At 43.2% G+C, this 21,295-nt stretch overlaps 1 protein-coding gene across 2 annotated transcripts in view; it reads right to left on the bottom strand.

The window, feature by feature from the left end:
* Window positions 1–21,295, bottom strand: part of LOC137436425 (latent-transforming growth factor beta-binding protein 1) — a 327,003-nt gene that overhangs the window by 219,176 nt on the left and 86,532 nt on the right. For both annotated transcript variants that reach the window (XM_068130197.2, XM_068130206.2), the window contains exons 5-6: window positions 20,728–20,904; window positions 2,895–3,086 (exon numbers count right to left, since the gene is read on the bottom strand). In XM_068130197.2, the coding sequence (XP_067986298.2) occupies window positions 2,895–3,086; window positions 20,728–20,904 (369 nt within the window). The remainder of the gene's footprint in view (window positions 1–2,894; window positions 3,087–20,727; window positions 20,905–21,295) is intronic.

Below are 21,295 nucleotides of genomic sequence, written 5' to 3'. Positions count from 1 at the left end.
TGAATCTATCAATTTGAATTATCTATATAATAATAGCGTAAGGACTCGACTTTGTTATCCCTTTTACGCCGCACCCAGTGACCCGATGCCCACGGCACTAATGGATTTACGATCTACGAACCGCGCTCTTTGTTTATCACGTACAGACATACTCGAAAAATCTGAATTAGCCAACGTTGGGGCCCAAAAGCATCCGATTAACTGCCGATACGACGCCATCTTACGACACCATCGTATTGGCGTCTGCTGGGCGAAGGCGAAGCAAGCCGTCTGCTGATTGGACAGTCGAAGGCGACAGCAAGCCGTCCACTGAGTGGACAATCCTGAGCATGCATATGTGCCGGTGTCGTCGATCGCAGTGTACGCTAACCTCATCAGGTGGGTTTACCATAATTTCTTCCAACCGCGCTCTTTGTTTATCACGTACAGCCAAACTCGAAAAATCTGAATTAGTCGACTTTGGGGCCCAAAATCATCCGATTAACTGCTGATACGACGCCATTATGCCGATTCCTATTACGAATCCATTCATTTTTCAAAAGTATATCGTAGCATTGTCATTTAAGTAGATTGCAATAAATACGTTGTTCATATACGCACTCTTCATTCTCATCTTTCTTCCTAATTCTTACTCGGACAAGCAAATCCCCTATGCCATCCATAATGGTACACTCTATCCATACACCACATCCTCCCTTCCGTGGATGTTCCACGGGTTTCGGCTAGTTTCATGTACTTTCAAAAGGTTAATTGTGTTGCACTCTTGGTTTCACTCAGAGCCAAAGTGTGTTTTGTCTTTAAGTAGCTCTGTCTTTAAGTAGCTCTTTAAGTAGCGACCGCCGTCTTTAAGTAGCTCTGTGCTACTTATACCATCCACTGCAAAATGGTGGTGCAACATCAGGTGGCGGAGGTTGGATTTGTTTAAAAATAGGGCAAAATAGAGCTATTTTAAATTGAGTTACTCCATGAAGATCTGCATTAAATCTACTTTAATCCAGATATTCATGTTGATTTTAAAGATTACTGGAAAGGACAACGTGGTGACTGACTATGTTGTATCAAGAAAAGTGAAATGAAAATGCAAAATAACCAATCAGCATCTTTTCAAACACAGCATGGAAAGCGGCCACTGTAAAATGGAGACAGACAAATGCATGGACAGACACCATTGTTCAAAATATATACAGTATGTGAAGATTTGCAGTTTATTGATGTGACCACTCTAGCCCTATGTTATCCAAGCTCTTATTGGATCGGATTTTAATTACCAAACAGATAGTAGTACATACATGTTAGTTCACAGCTGGGCCTATGTATTCAACCATAATAGTGCTAATCAGTATGTGGACTGGTGCAACTTTTCACTGTAGCTGCCCGGATTGAAGAATGAACACACTAAAAAGAAAATATCCCCATGCTGGGATAAGCAATCGAGAAGAGGAAAGCATAGTTTTTTCCGCAACCTTAAGAGGATGGATTTATTTAGGCGGGTACAAAGATAATGAATGGTGTCTTGGTAATTATGCCTCCGCCGACGAAACGCGGAGGCATTATGTTTTCAGGTTGTCCGTCCGTCTGTCCGTAATAGGTTTTCGTTACTGCGATAACTTGAGAACGGCTAAAGGGATCCAGTCAAACTTGGTGCAGGTATGTATAATGAGGTGAAGATGAACTGATTAGATGTTAGAGTCACGAGGGCAAAGGCCAAAGGTCAGAGGTCATGTTTAGTTTTAAAAAAATTACTGCGATAAGTTGTGAACCAGTAATGGGACTCTGACCAAATTTGGTACACTTATGTTGAATGATGTAAAGATGAACTGATTTGATTTTGGGGTCAATAGGTCAAAGGTCAAAGTCTGTAATTGGTCTATAACTTGAGAACGGCTGAAGTGATCTAATTCAAACTTGGTACAGGTTTGTATAATATTGTAAAGCTTAAGTGATTCGATTTTGTGGTCAAAGGTCAAAGTCTGTAAGAGGTCTATAACTTGGGAATGGCTAAAGGGACCTAATTCAAACTTTGTACAGAAATGTATAATGATGTAAAGAGTAACTGATTCGATTTTGGGGGTGCCAAGGTCAAATGCCAATGGTCAGAGGTTATGTCAGGTAAAAATGTGAGAACTTGTGAACAGCTGAAGGGATTTAAATTAAAATCTGGTGTAGGTATGTATAATGATGTAAACACGAACTGATTAAATTTTGGGGTCAATTGGTCAAAGGTCAGAGGTCATGCCAGGTAAAAATGTGCTAACTTGGGCACAGCTGAATGGATTTAAATCAAACTTGATACAAGTATTATAATGATGTAATAATGTGGGCGGAGGCATGTCAGTCGACGTCGTGACGTCGAAGAGTGCCGTTCTAGTCTTTGTAATGAGATGCATAAATCCAAATCATTATATTTATATACAAACTGACAGAGAATGAAAAGTTACGATGCAGTTATTGGGTGGCATGTAATACAGGACATTACAATAATTCACAGTTTATTCAAAAAGTTTTCTTGCGGAGCATGTCTTTGAACCTACAAGCAAAGAGAATGCTTACAATGTACTGGACTACTGTTGTGTGCTAGCAAAACGTAGGTAGCATGTCCAAAGGTAAAACAGCAGATATTTTTCAGTGACGGTAATGCTACGGATGAATATATTCAACAATTATGTATGAAACAATATTAACTTGATGTTACTTCAGTGCCACTGATGATTTCATCACTGATAAACAATCTTATGATTATCATGAAGCAAGATTTATCTGGGATGATCTTATAACTGTTATTTATATTCCTTTAGGAGAGGTACACAAAATCTTTAGGAGGGGTTTAGGAGAGGAACATTGCATCACAGTTTTCGAGTAAGTGTAAACAAACGTTTGGAATATCATGACAGTACCTCGTGAAAAGTTTGTTGTGCGGGACATGGGAAGAGTGTACATAGAGTGCTGCGGCGACTGATCTTCTGCCTGCTGTGAGCTGCTCTGCTGCGTTCGTACATGGCAGAACTTCCCCGTGAATCCACGTGGGCACCAGCATTTGTTCCGCGAGTTACAGCGACCACCATTGTGGCAGGGAATTCCACACACAACTGCATGCATGCATCATAATAAGAATGTTACTTGTGACTTTGCCTTCTCCACCAACTTGGAATGCACCTTTCAAGAACAAAGCAGTTAATTTTGACAGTTGTCCAATTTGGCTGCTGAGAAATCGATTTTATTTCTGGATTCCCCCCTCTAAGTAGATCAAAACCAGCCTATGTTTGTCGATTTTTTCCCCAGTAAATCATTGCATGGAATGTTATTTGTCACTTTATAAAAAATAACCACCTTTAGAGGCCATTTTTCCCCACAAAGCAGGGGTTGGCCTTTTTCGGGGACCGTGGTTGTTGTTGTTTTTTGGTCCCCTTTTTGAAGCAATGTTTTACGGCCGGATGCCCTTCCTGACGCCAACCCTTTTTGCCGCCTTTAACGACAAACAGGGAATTACCAGTGAACTGGTCCTCAATTAGCCGACCTCGGAAGGGATGACAGGCTGAGTCAACCCCCCTGGCGTTAATTCAGCGATCGACCGGGATTCGAACCCAGGATCCTAGGTATTATCCTAAGCTGGCACCCTAGCCACTAGCCCAACACCAGGGCAACAACTCAGTCACTTTATTTTATGATAAAGCTGTTAAGCATAAATGTGCATATAAACACACACACACACACACACACACACACACACACACACACACACACACACACACACACACACACACACACACACACACACACACACACACACACACACACACACACACACACACACACACACACACACACACACACACACACACACAACTGCATGTGGATACTTCGAGTCCTCGGAAGACTCCGTTCTGCCTTCTGAAACCAAAATATGGACATAACAACCAATGACACACACACATCACCTTGTTCAGCCTACTCTCACTGATTCGTATAATTAAGTGCATTTACTTCATTTAAGCAAGGCGGTGCTCCCCCCTTCTCCAAATTTATACAAGAAAAATGTGACATGGCCAAAGCATTAACCTTAACTTTTTGTACTGTTCCAATAATTATATTGAGTGAGGAAGAGATTAAGGAATTTTTATTTATTTATTTATTTTGTATACAAGATCGAGGCTCGTGTAAGAGCTAACATTGATCACAAAAAGACAAAGAAGTCGGAATGTGCCCAAAGTGTAACTTCATTGAGTGCAATGAAAATAATTAAACTGCGGGATCGCGGTGAAGGTTGCAAAGGCTCCCCCAGTACGAGTAGTGGGTGTGGCAACTGTGCCTGTGTTCTACGTGGGGAAATCCCTGGAGTTAGGAAGTCAAAATGCCTTGCCTTGGTATGGCTGCACCATCTGGGAAACATCGATAAGGCAAAATATAGGATTATGGGGTTAGTTGGAACATGCTTCAACTAACCCTATGCTTTCTGTTCCAACTAACCCCCAATAGCCAGGTGACAATCTTATGTACAGTAAATGTGTCCCGCAACAAAGTGCTTTATATACAAGATCTACTTCGCCTCATACTGTTGCTTAGTATGTGCAAATAAAGTTATGAACGACCTCCTGCTCGATATACGATTGATATCTAGCAGGAGGCCGGTCATAAAAGTTACTGACGCTTATCTAACGACATCATCAAAATAAATTTAAAAATCCTCAAAGAGAAATATTTACACAGAATTGCAAAAAAAATCGTACATGCCTTTCTCTTCAGAACAACTCCTTTCCGTTTGTATTGAAAAAGCAAAATGGTGGACGGGTGACATCATTATCTACCACTACATGGCAGCACCATCTAAACGTCATCCTTTGTTTCTTTTAAAACTGCAATGTTTCAACTAACCCTATGTCCCAACTGACTGCCCTTCTAGAGCTGCCCCGGTCAACTGTAAGTGCTATTATTATGAAGTGGAAACGTCGAGGAGCAACAAGAGCTCAGCCACGAAGTGGTAGGCCACACAAGCTCACACAACAGGACCGCCGAGTGTTGAAGCGCGTAGCGCGTAAAAATCGTCTGCCCTCAGTTGCAACACTCACCACTGAGTTCCAAACTGCCTCTGGAAGCAACGCCAGCACAACAAATGTTCGTCGGGAGCTTCATGAAATGGGTTTCCATGGCCGAGCAGCTGCACACAAGCCTAAGATCACCATGCGCAATGCCAAGCGTCGACTGGAGTAGTGTAAAGCTCCCCGCCATTGGACTCTGGAGCAGTGGAAACGCTTTCTCTGGAGTGATGAATCATGCTTCACCATCTGGCAGTCCGACAGACTAATCTGGGTTTGGCGGATACCAGGAGAACGCTACCTGCCCGAATGCATAGTGCAAACTGTAAAGTTTCGTGGATGATGAATAATGGTCTGGGGCTATTTTTCATGGTTCGCACTCGGCCCCATACAGCATACAATTACATTCTAGACTATTATGAGCTTACAACTTGGTGGTAACAGTTTGGGGATGTGGTAACAGACAATGCCCCCATGCACAAAGTGAAGTCCATACAGAAATGGTTTGTTGAGATTGGTGTGGAAGAACTTGACTGGCCTGCACAGAGCCCTGACCTCAACCCCATCAAACACCTTTGGGATGAATTGGAACGCCGACTGCGAGCCAGGCCTAATCGCCCAGCATCAGTGCCCGACCTCACGAGTGCTCTTGTGGCTGAATGGAGGCAAATTCCCACAGCAATGTTCCAACATCTAGTGGAAAGCCTTCCCAGAAGAGTGGAGGCTGTTGTAGCAGCAAAGGGGTGACCAACTCCATATTAATGCCCATGATTTTGGAATGAGATGTTCGATGTTCGGGTGTCCACATACTTTTGGTCATGTCCACATACTATATATATACAGGGTGAATCAAAAGTAGCGCCCGTGCCCGATTTCTGTTTTTTCGGCTGTCAGATTCTTTCTGGGATGTCATGTGGTTAATAATTGTCTTGCAGATTATTAATTTTCTTAGTTTATTTATTTTTGTTTTTGTTTTGCAGGTTATTGCTGAGAGTTTGGAAAGTTACTGAATTTGCACCAAATTGAACCATGAATTACCTTTCAATGAATCAACGCATTGTGGCCGTGAAACATTACTACAAATGTAATGAACAACCAACGATGGCGGCATGCCGTTTGGCACAGGAATTCGATATTAACCCACCCCAGGGAAGAAACATACGATTGATTGTTGGGAAATTTGAAGCAACAGGGTCGGTAGCCACTGCAAAGAAGTCCGATCGTCCGAAAATGGCAACGAATGTAGCTAAGGCTGAAGAAGCCATCAGGACACTGGAACAAAGTCCGCAAAAGTCAACTCGCCATTTATCTGCAGAGTTGGAAGTGAGCCAATCAAGTGTTATCCGTAGCCTTCACCAGAAAAAATGGAAACCTTACATTCCACGCTTACTGACGACCGCCGTCTTCAATTTTGCGAAGAGTTCTTAGCTAAACTTGACGAAGAGGAGACACAATGCTAGACAACATCTGGTGGTCAGATGAGGCATGTTTTAAGCTTAACAGCACAATTAACAGACACAATTGTGTCTACTGGGCTGCGGAGAACCCAAGAGTGACAGTCTGTGCTCGATACTCTGTGCCTGCTCGGCTGCAATTGTGCATCGATCACGAGGGAGGGCCCTTTGAAAATTGCAAGTAAAACAGCTTGGTACAACAACAACAACAACAACATGCATTTTAAGGCCATTTTCCCTGCAAGAGCGGGGGTTAGCCTTGCGGTCCCCATGACAATCTTCTCCATTTTGCCCTATTTTCTGCATCTCCCCTTGTTAACCCCCTTGCCCGCATTTCTTCTTCGACCATATTTAGCCAAGTCTTTCTCGGTCTTCCCCGTCCTCTACTTCCTTCTACATTCATTTCCATCACTCTTTTCAACCAGTCACTTTAATCCTTCCTCAACACATGACCAAACCATCTCAAACTGTTTCTCTTCACAGCATCCATCACAGGCTCTATTCCCATCATCTTTCGTAATTCATCATTTGTCTTCCTCTCTCTCAACGATACTCCGCACATCCACCGAACCATTCGCATTTCCACCTTTTCCAGCCTTCGTTGCTGCTCTACGTTCATTACCCATGTCTCGCTCCCATAAATTATAACACTTCTCACACATGCAGCATACACCTTTCCCTTCAGCTTCAATGACACTCCCCTCCTCGTCAGCACGCCACTCAGTTCCCGAAACTTCTTCCATGCACATCTCACGTTAGCAACCGTTGCCGAGTCTGATCCACCTTCTCCATTCAGCATGTCTCCGAGGTAACAAAATGTTTTCACACCTTCCAGCTTCACGCCATCTCCAAGATCCAACTCAACATTTCCTCCATCTGCAGCTCCCTCTGTGCACACCTTACACTTGAATGTAGCTGCCACACTGGTTAATGACCCTCTCAAACAAATACATTTTTGATGAACCCACTCAGCGCACATTGTACATTGAATGGAATTCACTCCGACACCCTTCCTGCACACAGCACACGGCCACTTCCCAGTTCTTTCCACCTCTCCACATGCTTTACCACTTGCCATCACCTTCGTTTTTCCGATATTCACCTTCAGACCTTTTGTCTCCATACATTCCTTCCACTTGTTCATCTTCTCCTTCAGTCCATCCATACTTTCTGCAATCAACACCAGATCATCTGCATACAACAACTCCCACGGTAAACCCTCCTTTACGTTCTGAACCAGCACCTCCATCACAGCTACAAATAGTAGTGGACTTAGTACCGACCCCTGATACACTCCCACCTTCACCTCAAACTCACCACTGTTCCCGTCCTTCGTGCTTAGAGCTGTGTGCGCTCTTTTTTACATTGCCATCACGACTCTGATCAACCATTCCTCCACTTCTAACTTCCTCAATGCCCATGTCAATACTTCACGTGGAACCCCATATCGAATGCTTTCTCCAGATCAACAAACCCAAGAAACAACTTCTTCCTCTACTCCATGTAGTTCTCCTGCAACTGCCTCACAATAAAGAGCATGTCTGTCGTTCCTATTCCTGGCATAAATCCAAACTGCATTTCGTCGATCTTCACTTTCTTCCTTATCCTCCTCTCCAACACCCTTTCCAATACCTTCATTCCAAGCTCCAATAACTTTATCGCTCGCTACGAGCCACAGTCCAGAGGGTCACCTTTCCCCTTGTATAGAGGGACGAGGGTACTCAGTTCCGAATCAACTGGAATGCGGCCTTCTTTCATATATATATATATATACACTACTGGTCAAAAGTTTTAGAACACCTCAATTTTTCCAGTTTTTATTGAAATTTACGCAGACTGAAGCCTCTCCTCAGTGAAAAACACATTAAAGCCTGCTTGCAGTTTGCAAAAAAGCACGTAAAGGACTCTCAGATTGTGAGAATCAAGATTCTGTGGTCTGATGAAACCAAGATTGAACTGTTTGGCTTCCATCTGGCCAATCTGCCATAAAGCCCAGATGGGTGGAGTGTTGCAGTGATGGTTGTCCTTCTGGAAGTTTCTCCCATCTCCACACAGGATCTCTGGAGCTCAGCCAGAGTGACCATCGGGTTCTTGGTCACCTCTCTTAAAAAGGCCCTTCTCCCCCGACTGCTCAGTTTGGCTGGGCAGCCAGCTCTAGGAAGAGTTCTGGTTGTTCCAAATTTCTTCCATTTAAGAATTATGGAGGCCACTGTGCTCTTGGGAACCTTCAATGCAGCAGAGATTTTTATGTAGGCTTCCCCAGATCTGTGCCTCGACACAATCCTGTCTCTGAGCTCTGCAGGCAGTTCCTTCGACCTCATGGCTTGGTTTTTTCTCTGTTATGCATTGCCAACTGTGAGACCTTATATACAGTGCGTATCAAAAAAAAGGGAATCCGAATTCAAGGGGTTAATATGCAAAGGTTATTTAATTTGACAATTTACATGTGGTTTACTAATTAAGAGGAGATCCTCAGCTTTCCATTGATACCTTCCATGCATCATTGCTGTCACACATGACCGAGTATATGGTCATTGAAAATGACAAGTTCAAATCGCATTTTTACAAGTTTGGCTAATCGATGCAAGTCAGGATAATTGGTGCAAAATGAACGTCAGATGTAAACTTTTCTCAGGAATGATTGGCCTTTATGCACCCACACCTTCAACATGTCCACCTCCCCTTTCGACACAAAGCTCACAGCGGTGGAGCATGCCCTGAACTGCTCGTCTCACCATAGCTGGGTCATTGCGCAAAGCATCCACTTCATGTCGAATACGGCCGTGCAATTCGTCAAGATCACGGGGAGGAGTTACGAACACCTTGTTCTTTAAATGTCCCCAAAGGAAATAATCACCTGGTGTGAGGGCAGGTGATCTTGGCGGCCATTCCACTGCATGGTTGAGGGCGATGACTCGGTCTCCAAAGAGTTCCCTCAGTCGATCTCGGACAGCGATACGACGATGTGCTGGGGCGCCGTCTTGGGCCCACCAGAGATATCTGAAGACACCACGAACCTGTCGCTCAAAGTTCTCCTCCAGCAGCGGTAAAACTTCATCATTGATCGTCTGCAGATACCTGTTACCATTGACATTCCTTTGAAAGAAAAATGGTCCGATCACCTGACCACTTCCACAAAGACCCAACCAAACAGTCCACTTTTGTCGATTCATGTTGGTGTCAAAATTAAATTCCGGGGGTTGTCCTGTCGGTGCATATTCAAGAACATTATGGGGTATTGACCTTGCCGTCCATGGCGAAAGCAGCTTCGTCGCTGATAACGAGATACCGCAGGAAATTGACATCTGCTTCGCAACGTACTATCAACCATCTGGCAAGCACCAGCCTCCTGGCAAAATTCCCTGGCGTAAGTTGATGCCGGATGTGAATCCGATATGGATGTTGGTGGATGTCCAGTCTTGTGATTTGGTTGAATGTTGCTGAAGGCAATCCCGTCCCATTTCGGCTTGCGCTGGTATCCCTAGGATGCTCCAAAACTTGCTGCATTACTGCTGCAATGTTCATTTCCGATTGCCCAGTGCGCCTCCTACCAGAATTCTCCTTGTTGCGGTTGAGGCTAGTGTCATGCTCTTGGTATTTTCTAACATTCGCCCAGATGGTTTTGGCTGCTGGAGGCTCCCATTCTGGGAAACGTTCCCTGAACCCATCACGAGTTCGCTGCAAACTTCCAGTTTGGTGAAAGGTTGTAACCACGAAGGTCCGCTCATAACTTGAACAGTCGTAAGTTCAGTCGTAAGTTGAACCATCTTTTCAATGACTCAGACTGTCTCTAAACCCATACACTGTAGGCCCATCTTAAATACCCATCTTAAACAAAGGATGATGCAACCGACGATTACCAGACCAGCTTAACAATTTTACATAATCAGCTTGGCAGTCGACAAGTAATGCGTCCATTTCAAACTGTCTTGCACCGATTAGCCAAACTTGTAAAAATGCGATTTGAACTTGACATTTTCAATGAACATGTACTCGGTCATGTGTGACAGCAATGATGCATGAAAAGCATCAATGGAAATATGAGCATCTCCTCATAATTGGTAAACCACATGTAAATTGTCAAACTAAATAACCTTTGCATTTTAACCCCTTGAATTCGGATTACCTTTTTGTATGTTATGCGTGTGTGTGTGTGTGTGTGTTTGTGTGTGTGTCTCCTCCATAACTGCAAAACCATGAAACCTACCGGCCTGAAACTTTCAATGTCTCCTAAAGGAACAGCAAAGGAGTGCATGAATGAAAACTGAGTATTTGGATAAATTTAAACATGGCTTTTGAAGATAATTAAACAGCTTATTTATTTAAAACAAAAACCGCCTTTATTCTTGCTCAGCCTGCTATTCCTCACACGGGTCTTTGGCCTTGTTTCGGCCTGCTCAAAATTCCTTGCTTTGGAATAAGCCGTAACAGTTTCTGCATGATTAAGTACTCCAAATTTATTTTTCACTTTTCTCACTCACATTTTCAAATGTCTGATCTTCATACCAACGATTATACATCACTTTTGTAGGTGCTATCATTTTCAAATTCGTAGCTTGCAGCGATTTATGCTTTATATATGATTTGATTTTCCACAATGGCCTCTCATGAACTAATTCAAGTTTATAATCCAAATCTGCCTTGTGATTTGAGGATCGGAGGTGATGAACTAAATAACCTCCAAAATATGGAGTGAAATCCATAAATTATAATAAATTAGTGATTCTCATAACTGAGTGTTTCAACGTATTTATTTTAGGAAGGCTGTCAGCCCTCTTGATCTGTCATCTTAATTTATACCTCCACACTCTACTGGGATCTGCGATACTTGTAGGAAACCCCAAGATTTGAGCCATCTGTTTTTACAATTCCCTCTATAAGATGGACCCAGATTCCGTTTATTTTAAAGTATTAAATAGGTGGAGATTGGGGTGTCAGATCTGCCAAACATTTGAACCAGAAGCATCCCCGACACTGCAAGACAGTTCTGAAATTTTAAATTATAGAGAGTGGGAAATCCATATAGTATTATAGATTAACTAAAGGCTCCTTCGTTCACTGCTGTTATGTGGCATATATAGAGCCACTTGCTCTGAAAATGCCATAGATAACTTCAAAAGAAGAAGAGGATGTCGGTAGACCATTTCATTGGAGTGCTTGCTTGAGTGCTTGAGCCACTTGGCGAGCACTCTACAAGTTTCGATACATACAAGCATCCACGCCAACACGTCGGTACTCTGAGGAGACATCCCCGGAGTAGGACATCAAAATAAATTGGAGGATTAGAATTGGTAAAGCAACGGGACAAGTGAACGAGTGCAAGAGAGAATTGAAAAATGTTTTCAGTGGATACAAAGCAATAAATCCCCACACCATGGAAGGATGGCTGAAATGTACGCACATTAGCCATAAGCCATCTAGCCTGGGTTTGAATCCCGACCCAGCTATAAATGTCATCCCAGTGTTTCACAGGCAGGATTTTACATCAATGTGTCTGCCATTCCTCAGAAGGATGTTAAAATGAGCATCACATCTGCCAGATTTTCCCCCCTATATCTCCCACCTCCCCTTCCTCACCCCCCCCCCTTCTCCCTCCCCCAGCTCTTCCTCTCTCCCCCTCCCCTCCTCCCCATCCTCACATCTCCCCACCATCTTCTCCTTTTTAAGTTCAATGGCGAGAGGGGAAGGGGTGAGGTTGTAGTCCGGAGGGGTGGGTGGGAAGAAGCAGGGTACAGGGCGGGATGAAGGACCCCACGTTGCCTGGCAATGCCAGGTACCTTTGCTATTGTATGTGTATATATATATATATATATATATATATATATATATATATATATATATATATATATATATATATATACGTATATATACACCCGACGAACACATAACCAACCAACTATTTGAACTATGGCCTGCGACAACAATTTGAAACAAACAGTGAAGAGCAGACTTAGCCTCGGGCACCATTTCATTTATGGTCCATGGACTTCCTCAAGCCTATAATCCAGATCTGTCTTTGCTCTGGCAAATTGCATAAACTACAATCTAGTTTTATATCCGGCTCACAGATCATTTCTGGCCACATTATCGGGTGTCTGTAATTGTTAGCGTATCATGATAAAGCCACACAATTATTATTTGGGTTCTGCTTTTTTCTACATCATGACTAGCATCATCTAGCATTATCTGGATATACCATACATAAACAGTTAATTGAGCATTTCCATGCTCATGCAATTACAGGGGATCATTGTGTTACTCTCCCCTGTTTTTCGGGTTCCCTAGGTGGTGTATAGGTAAGGTGTGCTAACAATTTTCTGCTCATGTACGTTGTTGGTGAGCAGGTGTGGGTTGTGAGTGAGTGTACCTGGAGATGTGGGGTGATGTACCTGGCTGCCTGGTGAAGCGACATGCTGGTTTAGTGTGGTAAAGTTTTGTCACAGTGGATACATGTCATGTTGGTGTTAGCTGGTTACTTTGTTTCTCCTATCCATTTTACAACATGCCATTTTTGCCACATCTAAAAATGGACTGGATTGTGTAGGGACATAAATCGGTTCACTGGTGAGACCATCTCCTTGGCCTTTCACATACGAAGTTCCAAACAACAATTGCTGACGTTTTTTGTGTGTGACACCCAATGGGTGGATTCATGATCACATACAGTTGCTGATGGTGTGCAGAAACTTATAAGCTACTCCAATTTGTGCACGTCACATTATTTTGCCAATTCTTTCCAAGAGGTTTGTGTAGTAAGGCAAGATACACCATCCAATCATATCGCGAGCCATGTTTTTTTTACAATATTTATATAAACGCAAAATGCAATAATATATACTTTCAGCAGTGACATCTAATGCTTCTGCATCTTTACATATAATCTTGTAATTGTACAAAATGAAATTTTCAAGATGTTTAATGTTTGCTTGAGTGTCAGCTGTTGATTGCATTTGAGTGCACAAGATTGATCACCAATATAGCAATTTTCGAAATGACGTAATCTGCCCTATAATGCTCTGTATGCATGCACAATTTCCCCCTACAAACAGTGGTCATTGGGGCGTGCTAACGTATATTGTGCATGCAATGATGCAAGACAAGGATTGCTACATAAAATGGCTCTCAGAGTTTCTAAAAGAACTCGATAATACTTGGAGTGTCCCTGCACAACAAATGAGTTGGAGACCTTTTTGAGATCTGACAGCTGCCCGTACTGCAGACTCCCAAAGACGTGGACTGGTGCAAGGCCTGGATAACTGTGAACGGGCACGCGCTATCCAAACACCAATAGTGGGGCAGATATGTGAAAAAGATGTTCATTTCCGGCAGAAAGTGTGAAATTTCGCATACAGGGGTATTTTGGGGCGCTGATTTCAAAAATTGGCGGATCCAAGAGATCTAACCAATGGACCGGCCGCCATCTTGAATTCCAATATGGCCGCCAAGACGAAATGTTGAAATTCCCCTATCTTGGGTTCTAAATGACCTGTGGCGCTGAAATTTGGTACACAAGGGTATGTTGACATGCTGAGTTCAATAATGCAATAATTTGAAATGTCTGACAAACGGTATGGCCGCCATTTTAAATTCCAATATGGCCGCCAAGACAAACATCGATGTTTTCATTGCTTTAATAGCACAGTGTACGGTAATGTCATAATGTTAAATCATTTGAGCATTATTATGATAACTGGAAAATTGTTGCATCTCAAATCTACTGATGGGTTTGTAATTTTGTCGAAGGCGTAGAAATTTGGGAAATTCAGCGCCCCAAAATACCCCTGTATGTGAAATTTAACACTTTCTGCCGGAACTGAACATTCACATGACATTCCAATAATTTATTTTTTTAATGTTTTTTCTCTTTCAGATCCAATGTCGAAATCAAAGAAAACATCGTCAACAATTCCAATGCCAACAGACTGGAACATTTGCGCTCTTTGCCAGAAACGTTCTGAAAATGAACCACTAAGAGATGCACGTAAGGGCAGCAATCAGTCGTGCCTAGACGTCTACGAGAATCTTGCTCAAAATCTCAAGGCATTGAATGATTTAGTTGCCTTGCCTTGCGGGATAAACATTTCCCGACTAGATGATGGTTGCGGTATTGCAGAAACCCTAGCTGCGCATGCTGCCAAATGGCACAAAAACTGTTATGTGCAGTGCAGCAGCTCTCGTGTGGCCAGGGCTGAATCAAGGGAAAGAAAGCAAAGTTCAGACCTTAAACTTGGTGAAGAAACTTACTCGCCTGTTAAGAAAAGACTCAGAACAAGTTTCAAATCTCCATCCGTTGAACAGAGTACTGCTAGCACATGTTTCTTTTGTGATAGCATTATCAGTAATGAAGAAATAGTCCACAGAGCGGCAACAAAAAATGTAGATTCCAATGTTCGATTGATGGCAACAGAATTGAGGGATACAAAACTCCTGGCTAGATTGTCTGTAGGTGATATGACGGCATCAGATGCTGTTTATCACAAGAAGTGCATGACTGTTCTCCACACTCGATACAGATCATTTGTAAGAAAGAATGAGGAAGCCAGTTCAAGTGAAAATATGCCACCAGAATCAGTAGCTTTGGCCGAATTGATAGCCTATTTGGAAGAAATGAAGTGTACAGATGACAGTTACACTTTCAAGTTAGCCGATCTCACAAAGCTTTATACAGAACGTCTGGCACAACTGGGAGGTGATATCTCAAAGAGGATTAATTCAACTCACCTTAAGGACAAGCTTCTCAGACACCTTCCGCAACTTGAGGCACATAAGAGCAACCATGAAGTGGCACTGTCATTCAAAGAGGACATTGGTGAAGCTTTATTGCATGCTTGTAGACAAAGCTCTGACAACGACGCGGTCATTCTCATGAGAGCTGCCCAGATTGTGCGCAAAGATATTTTGCAAAAGCAATACCAATTCAATGGATCCCTAGTTAACGAATCATATAACAACTCACCACCATCATTGGCAGCGTTGATGGAAATGATTCTTGCTGGTACAAACATACAAAAACAAAACGCAAACAACAAGGGAGGCGTCTCTGTGCAATCATTAACTCAACTTGTAACATTCAACACTATGAAACGAGGAAGGTTGGAAACTACAGCAGTACGTCACAATTTGAAACGTGAAACATCACTGCCACTTTACCTGGGTCTTCTCATTCATAGCAAAACAAGGAAACGGGATCTCGTTGACGTTCTTTTTCAACATGGTTTGTGTGTTTCCTATGATCGCATACTGGAGGTATCCACAGATGAGGCCAACAGAGTCATAGAAATATACAAACATGACGGCGTTGTGTGTCCAACAAAATTGCGAAGTGGAATATTCACAACAGGCAACCTAGACAACATAGATCACAACCCATCATCAGCATCAGCACAAAGTTCATTTCATGGAACCGCGTTATCACTGACACAACATGTTTCACATGACAAAAGTGGCAGCATTCGAAATCATGAGAATGTCACTGAGAATGAGAACAAACAGCGCTCCAAAACCATAGCCACCCTTCCTGCATCTTACAGTGATGTGCCTCCTGAAACATTTCCAACTAATAATCCCATTCCAAGAAAACCAAAAGGTCCATCCACTCCAAGTGTGTCCTCCGGAATACAGGACAAAGAAAGTCAGTGGCTTTCGTTTGTACAAAGTCTGCAGGAGAAGGAAGGTCTTGAGAGTGAAGATAATATCTCCTGGTCAGCATACATGGCAAATCTGCAGGTTGAAGTTCCTCGGCCTCCTGCAATTACAGGACTGCTACCTCTGTTCCGCGAGAGTGCTCACACATTGGCAATGGTGAAGCATGGAATGAATTTAATCAAGCAGGCGACAGAACTAGTAAACCCCGGACAAGTTCCAGTTCTGACCGTTGATCAACCACTCTATGCAATTGCAAAGAAGATTCAATGGACTTGGCCAGGTATATATGGTGAAGACAAGTTTGTTGTGATGATGGGAGGACTTCATGTAGAGATGGCCTTGTTGAAAGCGATCGGCAGCTTCCTGGAGGGGAGTGGCTGGGCAAGTGTAATGACCAGTGCTGGTGTAACAACAGAGGGAAGAGCAGATAGTCTTCACAAAGGTTCGCAAATATCGAGGTCACAATGGGCACACCAAGTCACAGTAGCGGCGTTGTACGCTCTGCAGCGAAAGGCATACGATGACTACCGGAAAACATGTGAAACTGAAGATTTACAATCATTTGATCTTTGGAGCAAGAAGATGGCTACAAAGTACCCCCAGTTTTGCTACTGGAATAAAGTCCTGCAGTTGGAGTGTCTTCTCTTGGCATTCATAAGATCACAACGGGAAGCCAACTACACGCTCTATGTGGAGACTCTCACGGCGATCATTCCGTGGATGTTTGCCATGGACCATTACCATTACGCCAGATGGTTGACAGTGCATGTAACAGACCTTCAGGAACTTTCAAACGATTCCATGGATATCCATCGTGAATTTGTCAAGGGGAACTTTGTCACTCAGAAGTCATCACACAAGTTCTCTGCTATGGCACACGATCAGATACACGAACAGCAGAACGCTTATGTGAAAGGTGATGGTGGAGTCATTGGAATTACTGAGAATGAAGGGGCTCTTCGCCGGTGGATGGTAGCTGGTGCAGAAATAGCCAGAATCCTGAATGAGTTTGAGGACCAGTTTCAAAGACAGAGGCAAACTGATGTCCGCCACCACGAACAATTGCCTAGTGTCCAGAAATCCTTTGCATCAGATCTCAATAATGCAATCAGTTCCTTTGAAAAACTTGGAAACCCGTTTGCGGAAGACAGTAATGACTTGTATGTGCTTGACACAAAGGTCATCATGCCTGATGAAGTGATAGCCACAGTGCGATCCATGGAGGACACTGGCAAAACACAATTTGACGGATTTGTGGGGCAGCGAATCAAGGATCCTTCTGACAATTTCTATGATAGCATTTCAAAGAACAATCTGCCACTGTTGAAATCGAAGCCCAAGAAAACACCTGGAAAGTCTGAGGCGAAGATTACACGTATGAAAAGTAATGTGGAGCTCTTCTCATGAATGTACATTTCTTGCCAAACTAGAGATGGTGATCTTAACACATTTTATGAATATGAGTGTCACGGGTGGCCACCTGCATTGGCTGAAGGTATCAATACAATGCGGCCACCAACTGGCAAGGCTGATCTTTTGCCCTGTTTCGAAGCTTTAGCACAACGTCCTCGTGATGCGCCCAAAGGAGAAGTTCGTATTTTCGATGGGGCTGCCTTAGTCCATCATTTGGAGCCTAAGAAGTGCAACAGTGTGATCAGGACATTTGGTGACTATGCACAGAAACAGGTCCTTCCGTACATTGCCCGAAAGTTAAATGAGGGGACTGTGATGCGTGTTGATGTGGTGTGGGACACCTACAGAACGGACAGTCTCAAAGAAGGCACCAGGCTTGGTCGTGGCACTGGCATACCACTCCATGTGACTGAACAGACATCCGTGCCACGAAACTGGAGCAGCTTCCTTCGTGTAGATTCCAACAAAAAGACATTATTCAGTTTCCTTGCTGATTCCCTGCAAACGATGCCTATTCCAGAGGGAAAAACACTTCTTACAACCTTAGAAGAAGAGGTTAAATCAAAGCCCCCTTCTGATGTTTCTCAAATTCAACCATGTACGCATGAAGAGGCTGATTCACGAATGATGCTACATGCTTGGCATGCATATCAGCAGGGGTACAGAAGTATCGTCATTCATGCAACAGACACGGATGTGGTTGTGTTGGCTATCGCAATGGCAAGCATTATGGACGGTTGTGCAATGTGGTTGGCATTTGGACATGGAAACTATTTCAGGCACATTGCTGCTCACACTATTGCGACTCACATTGGCCCTGAACGCTCATGGGGGCTTCTATTCCTGCATACTGTTTCCGGATGCGATACTGTTTCTGCCATATGTGGGATTGGCAAAAAGACTGTGTGGAGCATATGGAATTCCATGCCAAACTTGGGGGAGGTCTTCAATCATCTCTCACATGCACCAGCGGAAGTAACAGATGATGACATGGACAACATAGAGAGGTTCTTCGTTGTTCTGTACAGTAGAACTTCCCCTCTGAAGAAAGTGAACGAAGCACGCAAGCAGCTGTTTGCTCAGGGAAATCGGCAATCGGAAAATATTCCACCGACAAAAGAGGCACTGCGTCAACATGTGAAGAGGGCAGTCTTTCAGGCCGGTCACATCTGGGGACAGTCCCAAATTGCTAACCCAGAGCTGCCTTCACCTGCAGATTGGGGATGGGCTAAAAATGCAGATGATGTCTGGCATCCATTTTGGACAGTAATGCCAGAGGCGTCAAAAGGGTGCCGAGAGCTGATCAAGTGCAAGTGTAAAAAACGGTGTGCTGGAAATTGTAAATGTCCTGCTGCTAATCTACCATGCACAGAACTATGTTTCTGCTCTGGACAATGCTTCCGAGATGAGCAGTAGGAGAAGTAAAACGGATGGAAAAAAGCTTGCAGCATGTTACGGCTGCCAACTGGTACGAAATATACTTTGAAATGAGCTCTTTGACTTGTTATATGATTTGTCAACTAGGGATCCATTGAATTGGTATTGCTTTTGCAAAGAACCCGGGATTTTCAACATTTCGTCTTGGCGGCCATATTGGAATTCAAAATGGCGGCCATACCATTTGTCAGACATTTCACATTATTGCCTTATTGAACTCAGCATGTCAACATACCCTTGTGTACAAAATTTGAGCACCACAGGTCATTTAGAACCCAAGATAGGGATTATCAACATTTCGTCTTGGCAGCCATATTGGAATTCAAGATGGCGGCCTGTCCATTGGTCAGACCTCTTGGATCCGCCAATTTTTGAACTCAGCATGTCAAAATACCCCTGTATGCAAAATTTCAAACTTTCTGCCGGATGTGAACATCTCGTGCAATTTTTGTTACATATCTGCCCCACTACAAACAATCTCTGCCAGGGAGTGGACTTTGAACCTTGCGGGAGTGCCTCATGTGAACCTTGCAGGCTTGGTGATTTATTTAATGGATGTCTGCTATTGGAAAGACAATGATGTGGATCACTACTAACAAATTAATGCCTGGTGTTGGTTTAACGGTTAGAATCCTGAGTTTGAATTCTGGTCGATCGTTGAATTAATGCCAGGGGGGTTGACTCAGCCTGTCATCCTTCTGAGGTTGGCAAAATTGAGTACCAGCTTGCTGGGACGAATGAGCCATTTGGGTATCCTGTGTCGGAGTGGCAACCCCTCCAGGATTGTGCCCAATAGCCAAGGAAACTGCTTTGGCAGCCCTATGCATCATCACGGTGCAAAAAGGAATGGTCATCATCATCACTAACAAAGTAATGGTTACCAACTTGTTGACAAAGGATATCTTTGTGATGTGAAAATACACAAGTCTTATGTTAACTATATTTATGTGAGAGCCAGACATACCAGGCAGACTTCCCTGAGGAAGACACGATATCTGGTTTTGGTACTACTTAACAGCTTGATGAGCGTCATATCTGGGGCTTGTGAATACACAGGGTAAGTTTAAAATCAACTTTTTAAATGATGATACTTACTCTTATTCAAGTTAGTTGGGGGAGTGGGAGTTGAGGGAAGGGGTAGTGGTAGCTGTGAGAACTGTGATGCCTCTTATCAATACATATAATTTTGTTTGGTTCCGGGACCACAAGAGGAATTATACTATACTTTTGCATCTGTTGGTAAAAGAGAAGCATTAATCTATCCGTGATCGCGTTTGTTTGTATGTGTGTGACCTCAACCACTCGTTTGTATGATAACAGGAAATGGTAGGAACTCGCAAACTTACTCGCCAATTTTCTATATTTTCACGAGTTTGAATTGCACCCAGGATCACAACAATTACGGTTAACCATTCTGAAATTGCCACTCTTTCGTTTAAATGCTCAATATTTTTTTCAAAAGGCAATTTGACTTACAGATTTCTCCCTAACAATGACAGGTTAAAAGTGCCTGGTTTGCAGACGGGGGACATTGAAAACGCACACTCAGCGCATGCGTGAAAGGCTCCGGTTGCGTTCATACATCATTTCCAAAGTCCAGTATCCACAACAAGTTATTTTATCTCACTGCACCAAATAAGTAAACAACTACATGAAAGACATGCTTTCATCAACCCATCTGAGGAGCACACAAACAACAGACACGCCTAGTAATATAGAGTTGAAGGTAAAAAAAAGAAAATACATACACACTCTGAATCCTGCGCCTTTTTCTGGAAAGATCGTCTGACCATCTTCAGAGATAATTGTCGTAACATTGCCTTTGGAGCAGTTCGTTCTGCAGTTCTCCCCAGAGCAATGAAGTTTGCAAATTGTTGGCGTAAAGATAACTTTGATTCTTTTCGGAATGGGCATCATGAGGTTCTCTGCAAAAAGTAAATTACAAAAGAATTTGTTTATATTCAGAGCAAAAGCTAAAAATCAAAGACCACTTAGACATGAGAAGTGCACAGTTCCTTGCAATGGCGAATGCCACCTTTAATCACCCATGCCAGTACATGTCCAACCACCCACAGGCCCCTGACACATTAAAACTACACCACAAAGACATTACAGTGACATCATTTGTAACATCCCCCCACCAAACATGGAAACTACAAAAAAAACATCCACACCAACATCACCATAAACGCAATAAACGACCTGGACCCAAACAGTATATTGGGCACAAACCCCCCACCCATCGATGACAAAGAGAAAATACTCCCCAGGTCTGATCATGTTCACCTTTCACGCCTTTACTGTGGACACCACCCA

Source organism: Myxine glutinosa, chromosome 1, assembly GCF_964187855.1.
Source record: "Myxine glutinosa chromosome 1, kmMyxGlut1.1, whole genome shotgun sequence".
Taxonomy (NCBI): Eukaryota; Metazoa; Chordata; class Myxini; order Myxiniformes; family Myxinidae; genus Myxine; species Myxine glutinosa.
This window is presented reverse-complemented; position numbering and strand designations above follow the sequence as displayed.